The sequence below is a fragment of the Episyrphus balteatus genome, chromosome 1 (genome assembly GCF_945859705.1).
Source record: "Episyrphus balteatus chromosome 1, idEpiBalt1.1, whole genome shotgun sequence".
NCBI lineage: Eukaryota > Metazoa > Arthropoda > Insecta > Diptera > Syrphidae > Episyrphus > Episyrphus balteatus.
Window position 1 is genome coordinate 123,199,550 of NC_079134.1, and position 21,428 is coordinate 123,220,977.

General features: G+C 30.1%; 1 protein-coding gene across 3 annotated transcripts in view; it reads right to left on the reverse strand.

Annotated features, from left to right (window-relative positions):
- Window positions 1-21,428, reverse strand: part of LOC129917829 (diacylglycerol kinase 1) — a 186,931-nt gene that overhangs the window by 106,365 nt on the left and 59,138 nt on the right. For all 3 annotated transcript variants that reach the window (XM_055998006.1, XM_055998014.1, XM_055998021.1), the window contains exon 3: window positions 7,936-8,012. In XM_055998006.1, coding sequence (XP_055853981.1) covers window positions 7,936-8,012 — 77 coding nt within the window. The remainder of the gene's footprint in view (window positions 1-7,935; window positions 8,013-21,428) is intronic.

Here is a 21,428-nt window from a genome sequence, read left to right on the forward strand (position 1 = left end):
TTTAGTTACATTAGTAGCGGATGTTTATCTGGCTTTCAAATTGTTCTTTTTTTGTTCTTGCAAATGTCAATAACTGGGTTGTTCCTTCCTCTTTTTTTTTAATATCCTTCTCTTGAGTTCCATTTACTTTATATTTATTATTAATAATGTATTGACTTTGAGAAGGATTACTACCTCTATACCTTTTCGGAAAGGAAATATGGATGAATGTAATACAATATACATTCATCACATCATCACATAAAATATTTGATATTTATGAGCGACCGTTTCTACAGAATTTATTGATTAGCATAATAATCTGTGTAGATCGTATTTCTTTTGTTGCACGAGCATATAAATCTGAACTGTGTTCGGGTGGGTTGTAAATGTGTAGACATTTAATGGTTTTCTGTCAGAGGCATTTGTCTTTTTTTTTTATTATTAAATGAATGAACGCGCAACAATATTGGATACAAAGGTATTAAATTTTATACCTACTTTTATAAAATGGAATATGTTGCAATATGGATTAGGGATTATCCATGAAATCATGGACTTTTATTTCGTTACAACCAACGAACGGAGCAATAATAATTTAATACATGATGTAAAAGGATGAAGCAAAATGGAAACGATATAAACAGTTGCGGCACATGTTTGTGTATTAGAATTTTCAAGTAAAATAATAGCTTTATATTGCTTAAACAATTACATAGGTGGTTTTAAACAGCTGAATAAAATGTTTAAGCAATAACCGTAATCACCGTTTTAAATGATTTTGACTATAAAACGTAGAATACTATTTTACAAAAAAGAATTTTTAGAAACAAAATTGAAACTCATCATTATACATCATCATTGTACATAGAAAATTTTCTAACAATTTTCAAAAAAAAGTTTATAAGCCATTTTAAAAAATAATATTAATCAACACTTGAAATTGAAATTAAAAAAAAAAAAATCTCGTTTTTATAAACGAGAGGATTTATAGAAAATTTTGAAATATTTTTTTAAAAATTCAAAAATGTATTTTTTGAAAATTTTTTAACGATTTCGTAAACGTTCCTGCATAAAATTTTTCGGTAAAATCGGATTTGACTTTTACAAGAAATTCAGAAATAATAAAAAAAAAACTGTTCTATGGCAGGTACGGTTAAAAATATATATTTTGGGTTTTTTTTCTAGCTGTTTTTGAAAAAAACAAAAATATTTTCTACCTCCGTTATATGTAGGTACCGTTAAATTTAGTCGTACAAAAAAAATATCAATTTTCCCGATAGGGAATTACTCAAAACTATTAACTACCAGGTTTTTAAAAAATCATTCTAGTAGTTCTGACTGTTGCTCAAGGTTTATATACATTTTTCAGCTTTATAAACCAGCGTTTTTTTGCATACCTACTTTGAACCAGCTTTATAGGGTGAAAAAAAATTCATGAATAACGTTTGTTCTATCTATCTTTTAATGAGATCTATGCGCTTTTTAATTAACCAAAAAATACAGGGTGTCCCGGAATGAGATAAGGGTATTTTTTGAGTTATGATTCTTGGGTATATTCTAAGAATATAGGTAATCGTTCTACAGTAACTCTCTCTCTCTCTATCTGCAAATATGCCTTCACTCATATTAACCCTCTGTCGGCACACGGGTGCGAATTTGGCAGGACAAAAATAAAAAAAATTACGATTTTTAAAAAAAGTGGTCACAAATAAATCTCTTTATAAGGGTGAAAATATATTTTTTTTTAAATTGTGAATGCAATATTCGAATTCCTCGGAAAATTCTACATCGATTTCATACATTATTCTCTATAAAATAATGAGACCGAAAAAAGTTCTAGCGACATAAAAAAAAGTATAAACCAAATTCGCACCCGTGTGCCTATCACGTCACAAAAAAGAGGTGTGTCTACAGAAAGTTAATGTTAATTTCTGGGTTAATACTTATGATAGAAACTTCATTAATGTCTTGATTTTTAGAAAAAATGCTATTCTTTGTAACTGCATTTAATATTAATATCTTTTTTTAATTCTCAGAAATTAATTTTTAAAAAGTATTCTTTTTTTCTTTCGGTCCGATTTTCTTCGATAAATGTATAATAAACATACAGCCTTATTTATTAGATTTCACTAAACAGCTCTAAACGGCTGCATAGTTATACAATACATAAAGTTTTATGTAGCCTTTATGCAACGTTACATAAATTTCTATTTTTAAAACATTTTCTTAGCCATTATAATTATGCTAGGTTTGTGTCCAAATCAGTACTAAAAATGGAAAATTAGTACGACAAACAACTCCATCTGTCGATAAAATAACTCCATTTGATTCAAAAATAAACAAACAAAAAAAAATAAAAACGTGAGCGAAAGTTCTCAATGTCATATGTAGAAGAAAATCTCTAAAAAAAACACATTTCATTTTATAACAAATTGTTCACATGTAGGTATGAAAATGTAGACACATAAGAAAAAGATGAATACACACATGAATTTATATCTCGTAAATTATATCAGGAACAAATCTCCAAATTTCTTATTTTTTGATTTAGTTGACTTCAAGTTTAATTTAATTTAATTTAATTTTAATTGAAAATGTAATCAAAAAAATAAATTCTTAAATGAAAAAACAAAAATATATACAAATATTGATATTGTTTTTCTTTTTCTGAAAATTATTTGATGTTCAAATGACATTTAAGCAAAATAAATTCTTATTCAGGCTCTAAACAACCTAAAAACTCGTTTAGCTTATACAACCTTTATTAAACGTTGCATAAATATTATAAATCACATTTTTTTGTTTAAATACATTATAAAGAGTACATAATGCTATGTACTCTCTATGATGAGTTTATAAATAGGGCTGATAGTGTTTTATAGATTTATTCATATGAAGAAAACAATAATAAACAAAAAAGTTATTCCGAAGTTTGCCAGAAAACTCATAGAAAATCTTTACAAAATGTGTGTTTTTGCTTTAGTCAAAAATGGATAAGAATTAAAAATTTATTTTTCTAGTTTAAGTTTATTTCTTTTTGAGACCTAGTTACAACAATTACTTAAAGTGTGCCCCTTGATTTTTTATGCTATAACTTAATAGATCAGCTTGTACTAGCTTATCAAAAAAAAAAAAATCACGCATACGCCACAGTGACCCCGTTTGCAATATGAAAATTCCATAAATACTTTTAATTATTTTCATTTATATACGATTTTCTGAACAAAAACAACTTTGAAAGGGACCAAACCGATCATAAAACATCTTAAAGACAAAGGTTTTCAATAAGTAGATAAGTTCAAAAAAAATATTCCCACATACAAGGATTTAGATTGGTTTATTTTTAATTCATCTAAAATTGTAGGTATTCCAAATTTCTTTTTGAAATTGAAATAGCTTTTATTAACTCGGACCAGATAAAGTTGTTGACTTTAAATCTTTGACAAAGTTAAACTAAAGGTTTAAAAATTGGACTGCAGAAAACAAACGCTGTCCATATTTATTATTATTTAAATTAATATTAACATTTTTATATAAAATAAATAAAACCATACAAACGATTAATTAAGTTACGTGGGAACAGAAAAATAATAAAATTTGTGTTGTAATTTGTGATAAGGTATAATTCTAAAGGGAATTCAAAGACCATTTATAAAAATATTAATCAAGACGAACGATTACAAGAAGCCATCAAGGGATTCAGTATTAATATAAAGATTTTATTTTTACTACAGTATTATTTATTCGATTGTTGAAGGTTGTTTTATTCCCCATACACACTCTATTTAATTTCATTTGTCCTCTACAATCAACTATACAATAGCTTTGTTATCTTTGTCTGTGAGGTTAGATTTATTATAAAAATCTTTCTTCAAGAAATCCTCCAAATCCTACTGTAAGATAACGAAACATTGAAGCATCAAAAAGAAATCAGTTTCAGGATTATCCAAAGAAGCCATGGCAATTTTTTTCTTTTTTAAATTCTTTATTTTTGTCTGCATTTATTTCATGAAATATACCGCACATTATTTTTATTATAAATTCAATGGTGTTCTTGAGACGACACGAGCAGAGAGAAGAACAGAACAGAACAGAAGTTCCATATCGATTTGGTTTTCAATTCTTCTTCTTGTTTTTTTTTTGCCCCATTTCGGGGATAATGATTAGTCTCTAATGTGATACGCCACACAAAATTGAATTATCGCATTTTGTCAATAATCCGACGAGAGCTGCGACGTGATAAAATGAAAATGATACATGACTAATCTTATATTCTGGCAATATGCTTTTGAATTTTTAAGAAAAAAAAATACCCACTGGAGATTTCTCCACATGAGTTGGAGTTTTAATAGAAACAAATATGGAGATATTTGGAAATTAATAAAGTGGGAATAAATGTGAGTTCTTAGGAAAATGTTTAAAATCACGCATACGCCACAGTGTACCATGAAAAACATATAATTATTCCTTAAGGTTTATTTAGCAGTAGCAATTATCGATATAATTGGTCTTCAAATGCCCACAGCACACATACACAAGCAAACATTTACTTTGTATCATATTTAAACAGTACCTGAATATCGGAAGTTACAAAAGTTTCCAAAAATACTACATTACCTTTAACCATCCGGCCTACATTTAGTTGCCACAAAAAAAGGTATTATAACAGAGTTTCTTTGTATATATATTTGTTTAGCCAAAAGCCTCTTATTTGTTTGAATATTAAATGCTACAAAGGATACATTTGGCTTTGAATAAACAAAATGTCTACCTCATCGAATAATTTGCTAAGGTATTGTTTTTGTTTCCAGTCCTCCTACTCACGAGATACATTGGAGTCTTATTTTTTATTGCGTGTGATGAAAAAAGTTTATTTGTATTTTTTTGAAAGAAAGTCCTTTTAAGGAGTCACGCATAAAATTGTGGAAGAAATCTTTTTACATCGAAAAAGTTTTACCCTCCAAAATGCGATAATCGGATATAAGGAAAAAAGTTTTTTATTTATACAAAGAGAACATTTTTAATGAGTGAAGTTACAAGAAAATAATAGCTTTCAAATTAGAATGATGTATCCTTTTTTAGTAGCATCGCATTGCAACGTGTCTTAAGCTGGACTATATAAAAAAAAAAACTATTTCAAATGTCATTCTATTTTAGAGACAAAATTTTAAGGCTAACCAATAAAGTCATTTCGGATATGCTATCATTTAAATTCAACCTTCTGAATAAAACATCATTATTTTTAATTTTAATAGAAATGTTTTTCTTTTTGGTTTTTAATCATTTTTCTTTCTGTTCTCATAATTTGGGCAAATAATATTAATAATTACTTCCGATTTTACTTGATACCTAGAGTATTTGAACATCTTATCTCCCATTTTTTGACATTGTTATTTTTAAAAGTTTTTCCATGTTTTTCAAGATTTGTTCCGGAATGTTCCAAACTTTTATATTTTTGCAAAGTTTTCAAAAATAAGAGCTAAAAAACTCTTTAAACTTAGAAATTAGAATATTTAAAAGTTGTTGTAAATTTTTGGTGCTCTAAGTTTAATATTTAGAAAGTTAGGGGTCGCAAACAAAACAAAAATTTGATATCTTTTTTTTTCGATTTTTTAAGTTTTTATACTTTTAACAATTTTTAAACAGTTCCAAATAAATCTCTTGAGCTAAACCAACAAATCTTTTAAGAAAAAACAAAGAACTTGATTTTTGAACTAAGACAAAAAAAAGGGTTAGGGTCAAAATTCTGCTTTCCAAAATTCTGATTTTCATCATTCTGCTTTACAAAATTCTGCAAATAAATAAGAAAGCGCGCGCTTTTTAACATTTTGCAAACCCTTTTTTATTTATTTGCAGAATTTTGTAAAATCTTCTCCTCGCTGCTTATTTTCTTACTTACTCATTTTGTAAATTCTTTTTGTTCATTGTAGGTTTGATAAATCAATAAAGTAAAAAAGAAAAAGCAGAATTTTGAAATACAGAATATAAAAAGCAGAATTTTAAAAACAGAATTTTCGTTAAAAAACAGAATTTTGAAGCCAGAATTTTGACCCGCTGCCAAAAAAAAAAAACGATTTTAGTAAACTATCACCCAACTTTTGTCCCCCTTTTGAAAATTTTGAAATGAAAAAAACAAAAACAAGTTTATCTTCTATTTCTCTTGATTTTTCAATTAGAAGAATAAATGTCAATATAAAAAAAAAACTTTTATTTGCATAACTGGCTATTGAAAAATTGGGTTAAAATCTTATCTTATCAAAAGATATTTCAAGATTCGAAAATAACAATTAAAACCCCACCAAATTCGAGAACCACAGCTATATAAAAAAAAAAACATTTGGGGCTTGAAATATCTCTGAAATAGATAAGAGTTTAAAACGTTTTAGAGAAATAGAAGATCAACCTGTTTTAATTTTTTGATTTTAAAATTTTCAAAAGGGGGTCAAAATTAGGGTAATAGGTTACTAAAATCGTTTCTTTGTTTTTCTTACCGATTTTTTGGTTTGGCTCAAGAGATTTAAATGTTCCACTTCGAAAAACTTTGGGTATTTTGTTTCGAAAATAAAATTTTTTTAATGTAAGAACATCACGATTTACTTTGAAAGTTTATTTTCGAGTTCATATAGATACCTACTTAAAATTTTTTTTTTTGAGGAACACAGTTTTACTCGCAAGAACACTTTTTTAAAGTTGAAAAAATAAAAAGGTATAAAAATCGAAAAAAAGGATAATTAATTTTGGTTTTCGGCACCTAACTCACAAAATATTTTACTTAGAAGTCCGAAAATTTGGACAACTTTTAAAACCCGGAACAACTTTTTTAAAATTCAATTTCCCTTCTGGGCAATCTCCCAAAACTGTTAATATGTTAACTACCAAGTTTGAAGAAAATTGTTCCATTTGTTTGGGCTGTAGTTCGAGTTATATAGGTACTAAAAAACAAGCTGACAGACATATCTACAGAAAATTTGCGGGAACCACTTTTTTGGCATTCTTCACCATCGTAATGTCATATCTGATTGTTATCTCGAGTTCGACTTTTTTACGAATCCTAAACATAATCATAAAAACGAAAAAATCATAAAATTTTCGTTTTTTTTTCATAAATGCAAATATGGTTATAAATTAATCTTTTGATTTTTCTGAGGAGAAACCTAATTAGATCATAAAATCGTGCCGATTTCATTACTGCTGAATGATAATACTTATCCTTAAACAAAGAACTTTAACATTTTCATCCATACACAAAGCATCAATCATTTTTCATACTTGACATTTTCCAAATAGTCCTTGATCCGTTATCAGATTTAAATATTTATTATGTGCATTATGATATAAGAGAGCACGTTGTAAGGCTATAAATCTATATATTGCTTTTGCTTATCTCATTTCAAGAACAATTCATGCTCAATACATAAGCAAATATACATACACACATACGCACACTGATACAAGTTGGCATGGTACTAATATAATAATAGGAGTTAAGATCATTTGGTCATTATAATTCGCATTATTATGCCAGTCATTTTTATCCCTATGATGCTAGTCCTTGGCGCATATTGATAAATCATTTCTGACTCTCCACCTTCAACAACTAGAATAATAATGAGTATTATTTCTTCAGGATTTTTTTTTTTTTTCAAGAACCTACAAGTACATTGATGAATCTTCTTGAATTAATTCCAAGAGTTTGATGAAGTTAAAGGTTTTCATTATATATATTTGTGACGATTTTATGCTGGAGCCAATTTAAATTGCCTTAATTATAATTGCATTGGGATAAAATTTTCATATTGACATTGAAACTAGGACATAAATGTTGAAAGTTAAACTAACTCAACGACTATAGAGTATAAAGGGTATAGAGGCAAAGACAGAAAGTTTATTGTAAGTTAAACCTCCTTAGACAATTTATGCATTTGGGATTATAATTAAATTATTTAAACTTACGCCATCGGGAACGAATTTTGCTGGTGCTTGTGGGGAACAAAACTCTTGGAGTACATCCTGCAGCTTTCGGGTTGAGTCTGGAAGGAGAAAAAATATATATATAAAGTTATAAATAATATCGCCTAGAAGTGCCATCTTAATTTATACAAATATAATAGGTTTGTGTTGAATGTGTATACGACGAAGAACATGTATTATGGTGACATGATAATAAATTATACGAGTAAGCCGCCCCTGCCCAGCGAACGAACGCAGTGCCGAGGAAATAATTAGCTAATGGATGAATGAATCCCAACTGAATACAAAACAAGCGATGTGAAATAGAGTGGCCAGGAGCTAAATATAGAAGGTATCTAATATAAATTGTAAATATTAACGCCTTTGTAGACTTTATGTAGGTAAAGGTATTTGAATTATAGCTTAAGTTTATATAATTGAGTATAAATTTTAAATACAAAGTTAAATAAATTGCTGCAAGACTGAGTTTGAGTGATACAGATCTGTATTATATTTTAAATGCCTTTAAATTGTATAAAGAACTGATTAATGGAAATATAAATTTACTTAGATTTATAAAATAATAAATGTTGGTACCTGGATAGTGTTATTAATCGACTTGAACTTTGTTTAAAATATTTATCAATATTTATCAGATTCCTTTTATACATTTTCAATTATTAAGATGAAAAACAGAAGTTGAGAAATAATTCGAAGATTTGCTTGGATCCTTGTTTAACAGAGACTTATTCGTGCTGGTTTTTTTTTTCTATTTTCCAAGACCTTTTTTAAAAGATTAACAATAAGGAAAAAAGAATAATATACAACAATTTAATTAATTCTTTCAAATATCATACATTTCGAATGAAATTCAGCATTCCTGATTTTTTATAAGCATTTTTGATAAGATAGTGTCTCAGTTAAAAATTTTCTTATGTTTTGGTCTTTTCTGTATGAAAAATTATATTTTTATGTTGAAAATCAAAGACTTTTGTAGTTCATTTTTCAATAAAAAAAAAAAAAACAACAAAAACAAGAAAATTGGCAGTACTGGCACACAGTGGTGCGGGTATTATTGGTGCTTTTTGGCGTCAAAAATCATTTGAACAGCCATTACGTGAAGAAAAGTTATGAAATTTGGTACACTAAAGGATATTAGTAGGTATGGGAAATAAGAAAAAGGTACCAATTTTTTTTTTTATTCAAAATTATAGGAAATTTAAGCATTCCGATATAATTTTCATTTTAAAAAAGAGGTTATCTGTAAAGCCGGTTTACGGACGATGATTTTACATGATAACGTCGTCAGAAAACAGGTTGTGTGCTTTTGTTTAAAATGAGTCAATTGAAGCGTTTACTTATTTCAAACAATCATAATTTACAAGAAAAAACTAAAAAAAATGCCTTTTTTATTTTCTCATTACATTAAAAATTATGCCAAGTATTTCTTCTTAAGAATAAAACTATTTTAAAATTTTTACAATGCGCAAAAAGTTTAAAAATAATTTATTGAAAACAATCATTTTCATAAAAAAAAGCAAAAATAACATGAGTTTTTATCTATTATCTTAATTCAATTTTATAGGTACAATCTGAAAGCTTATTGTCTTAGCTCAAAATATATATATCGATCAGGTCTATGAGACATCTACAAAAAGAGCTAGAATTTTTTGAACTCGATCAAATTTCATTAAAAAAAGCAAAAAAAGCATTAATTTTTATGTTCTCAGGATATGGAATCAATTTTTTTGTTTGACAATCTATAAACAAATTTACCATGTGAAAGCTTATTATTTCACCTTTCATATGACGTATCAATCTCATTTCAAAGATGCCTACAAGAGAAGTTAGAATTTTTTAAAGTCACCCATGTCGAATTTCCAGACTGAGATTACGGTACTATCCACACTGGCGCACAGTGGGAAAAAAGTGGAAAAAACTCATTGGTGTGATAGCTGGATTTTTTTATATGTTGGAAGTTTTTCTTACAGTAATTATGTTGTAGAATCAGGATGTGAAAGCCTTTCTTTCAAAAAAAAAACTTCTAGATTTAGAAATTTGTATTCAAAGTTGAAAAATTATGAAAACTGATGTAAATACGAGTATTTTTTAAGGTGGTATAAAATCAGTTAAATTTTGACTTTTCAAAAAAATTTTTTTTATAAATATATTAAAAATAAACAGTTTAACAATATCAGTTACAAGTTTAGCAGAAAAAAATTTGTTTCGATTTTTCATTTTAAGAATACTTATAATTTTCCGGAATTTTGAGTTCAAAAATTGTTTTAACTACTTCCTCTGTTTGCCTCTATGGGCGGACTCATATCACATGATAGTGTTGAATCTCAGCAACATTTGGCACCAAAAATCTCATCCTAGTTCGTCCTAATAAACTTTTTAGAGCAATTTGAAGCTAAGCAAATGTGAAAAACGTATTTTCGAAAAAAGCAGATTATAATAAAAAATGGAAAGATTTTTTTAAAAATCATATGTTTTAATATGTTTTTTGATCCGATGAATTCAAATCTGACGTTAGTTTGAAAATACCTACATAGTAAAAAAAAAATCGAAAAATACATAAATATACGGTTTTCAACGTTTTGTGCAATTTATTTAAACTTTTCTGAGGTTTACGAATATAAGATTCACAGCCGTTTGCTGAATCGAAACTTAAGCATTTATGTTGTAAATAAACTCTTATGTAGCAGTTTACGCAGAGGAAAAAGTAGAGAATAGGAGCTTATGTTCAACTTAAATTATTTAAGTTTCGTTTCAGCAAATGGCCCTCAGAGCACAAAAAAAACTAAAATAAAGATATGACTAAAATTAAAACCTACAAATTGTTTCTTAAATTTCTTCATAAGTCTTAAACAATAATTAAGCTTGCAAGAAAATCTTATTTTGGTTTTGGCCATGGCGGCTGTTCGGGGGGCAACAGATCTCCACTGTTGTTTTGAGGTTTTTCGCAAGTTTCTTGATTTAACATATTGTAGCTTGTAGTTAGTCTACCGTTATGTGTGATATACCAAATGAAAGGTAATTGTATTAGGATGCTCAGAAAAGTTTAATAAAATTTCTATCTGCTCTTTGTCAAAAGTTATAACCTGTTGAATTCTAAAATTTTATTTTACCGTTATCTCAAAATTGTGTTTACGAAAATGATTGAAACTTCGCACACACATAGTCGTAGTCATGGTCTTTCATTACTCCATATACTTTATTCCTGTATCTATTAAAGAAAAAAAGATAAAAATAAAAAACGATGAAAATCGGTTTAAAACGGTAAAAAAACGTGTTTTTTTAAAACTTGTTTCTTCCGTTATTCAATCAAAACTCACTCAACGTTTTCAAGTTTTTGCAGATGAATGCATAAGGCCAAAACCTACGTGTCCTATAAGTTTGAGATTTTTTGAACGCTAAAAATCAAAAATTACCCAAAAATACCCCTAAAAATCAAGGGGTTTTTCAAAAATTCAAATTTCGAAACGCAGAGTGTTGGAAAAAAATCCGTATCAGACTCCTAATTTTTTTTCCCTCATCTTTCACCTGGCATCTTTAGAATTGTCAAAAAAATTTCCTTTACCCAAAATCATCATTTTGTCATAGCCCCAACACGTGTACAACATTCCAATAAAACATTATAGCTTAGTTCAAAAATTTTTTGGAATTTTTTCTTAAATGCAGTTATTCTTAAATTAGTCTCATCTATCTATAGCAAAACGACTTTGCGTCTAGATTTTAGCCCAAATTTCATCTTTCCGTTTTACCCCTGTTTACCCTGTTAAATGACGGAATTTTTAAAAATCCCTCATTTGGATTAAGCTTTAAGTTATTATATTTCAAATAAGAAGATTTTTGTATCTCTAATATTTTTAATTTTGAATTGAAATTTTTTGCTGCACTGCAAAAGTGCGAGAGTGTAACGTTAGAAAATGGCGTCACTTTTTTGTGGTGGCTGCCATGGTTCATCGATTTATAAGACGTTATCACGTCAAAAAGTAAATCGTCGCTGTAGTTCTAATATGCTAATTTTATGCTAATGATGCAATTATATTGTTGAAACAAATCTGGATTTTAGGCCCTGTTTGCCCAAAACCGATATTTTCATTGCTTAGCTTAATCAAAACCAGATCATTTGTATTGGTCCTCATACATTTCATACTTAGTTTTTTGCCTGAAAAATCGACTTAATTGGGTTGCGAGGTATTAGAACTACAGCGACGATATACATACATAACTTAAATTAATATAAAAAAGGTGTTTATTTTTTATTTAGGTATAAGTGTTCATATTCAATAAAAAAAATTTCAAAATGTTTTAAATTAGTAAAACATATTTTAATACTTTTTATTATCCTATGGATTTTTTAAAGGAGCAACAATTTAGATAACTATAATAATTTATTTTCTTAACATGACCTTATTATCAAATAAGGTATCGTAAATTTTGTTTCCCATACAAAGAAACACCCTTCCATCAGTGATGTTTTTAAAGACACTTTAGATTCTTGGTATCAATATCAAATGTAATATTATTGCAAGAGTTCAACAGGGTACCATTATTCTTATTACTTGCTGTATACGGCATGTACATATATTGGTTTCGTGTAGAAACAAAAATTCGAGATTTAAATCAAAACCAACATTACGATGATGAAGAAGATAAAAAAAGTGGTTTTCGTCATTCCGTCCGTCGCACAGTGGATCGAAACTGTGAAAAAGTGGTCATGGGGCTGTAACTTCTCATCTAATGAACGCTTCTTGAAATTCACAGAATTGAATTCAGTAAAAAAATTACAAAAACATTTACTACACAGAAAATTGTTATTTTACATTGTTGTTTCATTTATTAATTAAAAAAAAAGCGTTTATTTTGCAAAAAAATTCGTATGAATAAAAAAATAGATTCAAAATGAATGAAATTTTATATATTTTTTAAACAATTTTTTTTTAACAAAAAACTGAATTAGTAGTAATCTAACTTAAGTTTAAAATTTTCAAAAACCAAAAAAAAAAAAATACATTTTATTTTCTGAAACAAGAAACAATTCAAAGAATAAATTTTAATTCGAAACCACCAATTTGTTTTTTTCTTATTTTAAGCTTACTTAGTACTCTGCTAAAGTGAAACTAAAATGTTTCTAGGTTTGTAGGAAACCTCGTATCAAAATATTATACCTACCCAGCCTACAAATGATCCACCAAAATATATAAGAAACGAACAAAACCAAAATGTTTTCTTTATCCAGCTTCATTAAAATAAAAGATTCATTTCATAAAAAGGAATGCAATTTATTTCATTAAAAATAAAATCAAACATTACATTAATACAAAAAAAAAACATTAAACTAATAATTTCACTCGCCAAAAAAATCACCGACACACCCTGTCCTAATAAATTAACAAAAAACTTGCGCATCGAGCTTAAACCCATTGTGTAGTGGGATGAAAGTTTCGCTGAGTATACCATACCATATCGATCAGCCATTAGTATCCGCTTTCGTCCCATTTTCATCTGTTTCAATGTTAAAAGAATTTTCTCTGCAAGTCCTCGTGTGGCAAAACGCGATCGAGAAAATTCTTTTCAACCGAGACGTCATCCACTCAACTACTTTCTCTCGTCAGTGAGCTAAACTAAAAATAAGAAAAAGAAAAGTTTAATTAAATAAAAGTAAAAGTAAAATAAATACATATAGAACAAAACAAAATCGACTCAAAGTTTTTAATCCACCCCTAAACAAAGAAAAAAGAACAAAAAGGTATGATACTTATATAAAAAAAAAAAAAGAAAAGTTAAAATAAATTTCTTTTGGTCCGTGTAGGAAACAAAGTCGAGTTGTCGACCCTAATCGAAAGGTATCTCTGTCCTGTCGGCCAGGCCATACGAGATCCTTTCTCAAAATACCAAAAATTGATAATCCCTAAACCAGACGACAAAAATTTGATTACCCCTTCAGGATTCTGGAGCAGGGTAAGCGTTCGTCTGGGAAGACGGGAGGGCGTCGTTATTAGCAAGGAGTAATCCGGGTTTCAAACCAAAAAGAACTTCCCAAATAGGTAAGGTTCATTATTGCTTTAATCGACATCACACAACAATAGAAAAAAAAAATTGTATTCCAATTAGGAATTAGTGATACAACAAAATACCCAGAGTCATCTTCCAATAAGCAAATCGCTTAAATTAACCCAAAACCGAATCTCGGTCTCAAAGGAACATCATTCGTTTGTTTCGATCATTCAGGATTATCAACGATCCCTCCAAAATAGGTAAGAGTCAATATTCCTCTTCCAAATGAATGAAAAGAAGCAAATTCCCATCCAAAAATGTTATTCTCAGGGATATTTCTTTTTTGTAATAAGAATCCGCCCTGAAAAGCATCCTGATTTGCAATCGTTATTCCGGATTCCTTTCGGTGTTCTGGAATTGCTATCTCCATAGCGTTCGAACGAGAACATTGTCGTCTTGAAAAGATATTGTCATCAGAAAATCTGATTTCGACTCGAATTCAGTTCTTCAAGAAGACATCTGAAATTGACCAAGTATACGCAAGAGAGTCTCCAAGAAAGTCTCCAATCATCGATCCCCTTCGGAACTTATATTGCATACGAAATCATCGAATAAATTTGAAAAGCGACAAAAATTATCTTTCGATCCGTCAAGTGGCTCCAACGTCAAGGTGAAGGTCACCTCTTCGGGGGATAATAATAATCCAATTCAGTGACAAATAAAAAAAATCAAAATTAAAGCTAAAAAAAAAAAAAAAAGAGAAAACAGGTTTGAATTAAATAAAAAACAAAAATAAGGGTATAGTGCATAAAGTATCTGAAAAAAAAAAGATTAAATTAAAGAAAATTAAAGTAAACCTGAAAAGAAAAAAAATTAAAGATAGATAAAGTAAACCTGAAAAGAAAAAAAATTAAAGATAGATAAAGAAGTCTGAAAAGAAAAAAAAAGTTAAATTAAAGAAAATTTAAGGACCTGAAAAAAAAGAAAATTTAAGTATCTGAAAAAAAAGTTAAATTAAACAAAAAAAATTAAAGAATTTGAAAAAAAGAAAGTTAGTACCTAGTAGAAAAAAGTTTAAGGGAAATTAAGTTTGATTAAGAATTTAGAATTAATATTGATTAACGAAAACAAATACACCTGAAAAGAAAGTGAAAATAAGATAGAATTAATAAAACAAAGCAAAAAGCAAATGAAAAAAGAATATAATTTGAATTAAATAAATATGAAATAGTAAAAGATAACAACATAACATAGGAGTGAAAGTTAAAGATACTTACCAGAAATAATTTTGATTAATAACAATCGTTTAGCTTCGATAAAACAAAAAAAAAAAATAATTTGAAAAAATAATTAAATCAAACTAAATCAACTTTTGATTTTTAAAGCAAATTCGATAAACGATAAATTTTGGAAGCTCAATAAAAATTAATGAAATTTAAAGTAAATTTACAACAAGTGAATTTAAAATAAATCAGATGAAGAGTTTTAGATTTGAAGTAGAGTTAAAAGATAGATCTTCTTAGAGAAGATATTTTCAATTTTTTTTTGGTAAAGTCTTATCCGAAAGTGAATCATAATAAAAAAAAAAAAAAAAATTAATGATAATCATTAAGTAGTAATGCCAGGTGTAACATCCCATCCATCGCGATAAAATAATTTATTTTGAAAAGTGAAGTAGAGATTCTTTCTTTTTTTTAATCCTTGATACCCTTTAATATAATAAAAAAAAAATAAATCATTTAATAACGACGTTTAGCAGAAACCAGATCAAATGCTGTGCACAACATTCAGGATCTTGGGTAAGTGAATTTTTTTGCTTCTTTTATTGATTTTTATATGAATTTGTTTTTTTTTTTTTATGAAATTTATAAGAAATCAAAATTGATATGCGAATGTTTGTATAAAATTTATATGAACATGAAAATTAAATGAAAAGATACATATAACATAAAAAAAAAAGGATGATAAGTTAGTAAATTAAAAGAAAAGAAATCGAATATTGGGGTTATCAGGAGTGATAAAATTCTGAAAAAAAAAGGAAAGATAAAATTAATTATTGATTTTTTTTAATGTACGGTATTGATACTTACCTGAATATTTCGACCGATGTATGGTGATGATATTAAGATATATTTTTTTTATTTTTGTTAATAGTTTTTAAGAACCAGTCACTTACATACATGTTTTTTTTTTTTTAAGTGAATAAAACGAAATATTTTCGATGAAATGATCGAGATAAATTAAATTTTTGATTTTTAATTATTTGAACGGGTTCTCAGTTTCCGATGAAGAAGAATTCTGGAAGTCGAGTTCAAAAAGAATAATGTTTACTTGGATTTGTAAACTTTTTATGTTATTTGATTTAGAAAAAGATTAAATATGGAGGTTTAAAGAAATTAATTCGGGAAGTGGATGTGAGGTTAGTGAGAGTGAGGTGAGGTTCCTAAAAATGTTTTGAGGGGAAGTCAAAGATTTCCCCCTTTTTGATTGAGGGCCGTTACAAAGGGAATGGAGCGCGTAATGGCATTGGAATATTCCATTATTTTTTTTTTGGAATATTATATAAGGGTGGGTAATGAAAAGCTCCGAGGGCACAAACATCTATGTCCTCCTCTAAAAATGAAGTCAAGATAAAAAAGAAAAAGATATCGGTAGCTAGATTCGGGTCCCTCTTCAGTAGATGGAAATATTTTCAATCGATTAACAGCGTAGATTAAGGCTTGAAAAAAAAGTAACCTAGTCCCTTGGCGAATAACAAGATCCCCCCCATCGACGAGCTAAGCATGGCAACCAGCAAGCCTTCGGTTATTAACGCAATGGGACACCACTATCGACACCTGCCTGGACGGGCCGGTGGGTCTGTAGACATCGGTCCTAGAGGTAGGGAAAGTTGATAGTGGAATTCTTAAAAAAAAAGAGCGCGTGAATATTTGGATTCTTGGGTTTTGGAATCTTTTGTGATTTCGGGTCGATTTAAAAGTCGGTCTCACATGTTTTTATATTGAAATTTAGAAACGAATATTTCACAACTTTTTTTTTGTAAGTGTAAAGGTTTAGATGCACAAACAAAAATATCACGTGCTAGTTGCAAATAAGAAGAATTATATATATAAATTCAAACGTTACAGATGGCGCCCAACGTGGGGCCCGAATTTAGCAACCGAATTTTTTTTTGTCAGATTGTAAAAGTTATTTTGCATTTCATTTCAAAATTTTTTTTTTAATTTCTTTTGAAAATTGAAAGTTTTGTTTCCTTGTGAATTATCACCGTGCGTAATGAGCAACCATCGTTGTCCGAGGGGTTAAGGTATTTATCTAGGACTCCTTCTGTTGCGACGTGGTATGTTATTATGCTTCACACATATTATGCTGGCGTTTTTCAATGTCCATACTTAAATGGTCATTATTAGTTTTGAGTATATGATTGCGTTTGAAAACAAGAGCTAATATGAGGAATGCAGTTAGTTGATATGATTTTTTTTAAATTAGGGTTTAAGACTTTTGTCCGGTAGATTAGAGGATATAATTTCGGATCTATGACTGTTGCGAAAGTTGAAATCTGATTAATAATAAAGTTTTATAAATAACTTAGAAATTTGTTTATACATCTTGTTCAAAGAGTAATGAAGAACTTAAGGCGTAATCCGGATGGCTAGATTTATAAATTATTCTTGGCTATCGACAGTTGTTACGTTAAGAAGGAAATCATTTCGTTTTTGGACTTAAGCTTAAAGGAACTTCGTTTTAAGAGTTTAAATATATTAAAGAGTAATAGTAAACATTTTTTTTTGGGATTTCAGTTTTCTTTTAAAGAAAAATTGAGAAACCATATTTTGATATTTTTTTTTAGGAACTAACCTTCCCTCATCTCACATTCACTTCCTGAGATACGTTTATAAAAAAAAAAGTTTACAAATATTACATTTATTTTTGATTTTAAAATTTTGTTGAGGTTTTGAGGTTTAGAATTTTTATATTTTTTTTAAAACCAGTTTTTGTAGAAAGCTAAAGAATTATTTTTTTTGATAGAGTTATCAGAAGAATTGACTTGAAACCTAATTAAGGATTAAAGAGTTTCTTTGGAAAATTGAAAAAAGGTACAAAAAAAAAAAAAAAAAATAATTAAGAAGTTAAATAGTTAAGAATTAGAATAAAACTAATTATTTCTGAAATAAATAAGTTATTAGAAAAAGTTTTAGTAAAAGTTTAAAGCTATGGGTCGCACAAAGAAAGACGGTAATAATACCCATAATACTCGAAGTAGTAGTCAGCAAAGGCCACCATCAGAGGCAACAGATAATGAGGTAAATGAAGGTGAGCAAGAGGTAAATGAGGGTGAGCAAGAAAACAGTGAACCCACAGCGACCGTGTCAGGGCATGCTGACCCAGGAGGTGCAAATGGGGTTGGTCATACTAGCCGTACGAGAACTTCGAGCGTCAGGGATCATGACACCTCTAAAGATGGTGAACAATTTGAGTCGTACGTAAGAGAGGTTGTTACGGCAACCGTTGGACTTAATCGTACTGAAGATCAACGCTTCATACGCGAAGAATTAGAGCGAACTCAAGCTGAGTTAGTGCGACAGGTTAGGTCGATGGTTAGGGAAACCCTTACAAATGTCACACCAGCTGTACCGTCAAATCAACAAGATGCTAGAAACTTGTTGAACATGAACACTCCTTTTGATAGAGTTGGAGATTATCCTATACAACAACCCATTGTAAATAATACTGAAAATGTTAATCCATCGAATGAACCGACCGTTCATCCGGTAGATATGGCTCGTGGTTCAAACGTGGATAACTTCTTAGCTCAATTGAGCAATTTAAATTTTAATGTATCCCCTCCACCTGCCAGTCAAGTTAACCCAACTCCGTCTACATCTTCAGGAATTCGATTCCCACACTATCACAAGTGGGGAGTTAAGTTTGACAACAAGAACATGTCAATCGATGATTTTTTGTTTCGGTTGGAACGAGTTAAAGACAGTTATTATGTTACTTGGCCGGAAGTGGTGCAGAATTTTCATCACTTTGTAAGTGGTAGCGCAATGACTTGGTACTGGACGTTTATTAAAAGTAATCCAACTTGTAATTGGCCCACTTTGCGTTTAGCCCTAGTCGAACAATATAGGAGTCTAGAGACAGACTCCGAATTATATAGAAAAATGTCAGATCGTAAACAGTTGTTGAATGAGTCTTTCGATAGCTTTTATGATGACCTGATACAATTGAATTCGAGACTGCGAGTACCTAAAACTGTTAAGGAGATTATTGAGTTAATCAAACTCAATGTCCGTCGTAGGATTGGAGAGCTCCTAGTTACGTTCAGCACACATAGTTTACCAGAGATGGTCTATGTATGCAGAACCATCGAAAAGTTTTTGAATGGAGGCGAATCCAATAAACCTAAATTTCAATCGAGTACTCCATTACAACGTCCACAGCGACAAATAAATGAGATTGAATCGGAATTAGAAGTTTTAAGTGAAGTAGCACCCGGTGTAATAGAAGCTTACCATAGGGAAGCGAATACACTGAGATGCTGGAATTGTAGAGTAGAAGGGCATTCTTTTAGAGAATGTGATAATCCTAAACGAAATTTATTTTGCTATAGGTGTGGGCGTGAAAATGTAATCACTCCTAGATGCGAGAATTGTTCGGGAAACCGACAACCGGGCAACCCAACAACCGGGGGGAGGTGCCCGAGGTCCGAGAACCCGGAGAATTAGAACCTACTTCTAAAAAAATAACCTTACTAAAACACTTACCTGACGAAACAATTAATGTAGAAAAGTCTCATAATGATCTCGAGAAAAATAACGCAGTCAAAACTTTTCTTCCTAGAAAATCATTTCACGAGCGCATCAAAGATTATTATGAGGCAAGGAAAAGAATTGTCACTTTTCCGTCTACTTCTAACAAAATAAAAAAATTGAGAGAAAGAATAAAGAAAAATAAAGATTTACATAGGACAATCGCAGCAACAACTTTAGATTGTTCTGAAGAAGATCCACGACCATACGTCACCGTAGAAATATGTGGGACCAAGATCCGCGGTTTGCTCGATTCAGGAGCTAGTTTGAGTTGCCTCGGGGTGGGTTCTCTAGAGTTCCTGGAAAAAAATAAAATCCCTTTAAGAAAGTTTTCGTCGTATATCTCTACCGCTGGCGGTCAGAGACAATCAATAGTTGGAATGGTTACGATCCAAATCTATTACAAAGGCAAAGCCAATGACATAGATTTGTTCGTCGTACCATCTCTAACCCAGCAACTGTATCTAGGCGTCGATTTTTGGAGAATTTTCCAAATTGCTCCCCACATTATTTCCGAAATTTCCCCACCTTCAAGAATAGTAAATAAATCAGACATTGCGATCGAATGCGATCTAAACGATCAAGAACGTCATAAGTTACGCGAAATTATCGCAAAATTTCCGTCTTTCACAACAAAAGGCCTTGGAAAGACCAAATTATTAGAACATTTTATTGATACGGGAGATGCAACGCCGATAAAGCAACGTCATTATCCCATATCTCCAGCGATACAAGCCCTTGTATATGAGGAATTGGATCGCATGCTTGCTTTGGGGGTCATCGAAGAAAGTTCCAGCGCGTGGTCCTCTCCAGTCGTACTAGTACGAAAACCTGGAAAGAACCGTTTGTGCTTGGACTTTCGGAAGGTGAACCAAGTAACAAAGAAGAATGCGAGCCCAATTGCTCATATAGAGGGATTGTTAGCACGCCTTTCAGAGACACACTTTATCTCAAGTGTAGACCTGAAAGATGCGTACTGGCAGATACCGCTGGAGCAAAGTTCGAGGGAGAAGACGGCATTCACGGTTCCGGGAAGGCCTCTTTATCAGTTCAAAGTAATGCCATTTGGTCTTTCCAACGCAGCACAAACTTTGACCTATCTAATGAATTTAGTAGTACCGAATGAACTACGCGATCAAGTCTTCGTTTATTTGGACGACTTACTGGTCATCTCGAAGAACTTTGAAGAGCACATTAGAGTGTTAGATATAGTTGGGAAAAGGTTACTTGAAGCAGGCTTGACGATAAACGTCGAGAAATCGAAGTTTTGCTTCAAAGAACTCCAGTACCTAGGTTACGTGGTCGGACAAGGATGTTTAAAACCCGACCCTGGAAAAGTTTCTGCCATTCTTGAGTTTCCAATCCCTAAAACTTCGAAACAAGTAAGAAGATTTCTCGGTATGGCAGGGTGGTACCGCAGATTTGTGAATAACTTTTCAACCCTTGCTACCCCTTTAACAGACACGTTAAAAAAAGGTAAAAAGTTTAACTTCGATAAAGAAGCAGAGGCAGCTTTTGAAGCGATAAAAGCAGCTCTTACCTCTGATTTAGTCCTTGTAAACCCGGACTTTTCCAAACAATTTATTATTTTATGCGATGCGTCAGCATCTGGTATCGGGTGCGTTTTGTGTCAGAAGGACGAAAACGGAAACGAAAGACCCATTTATTACTTCT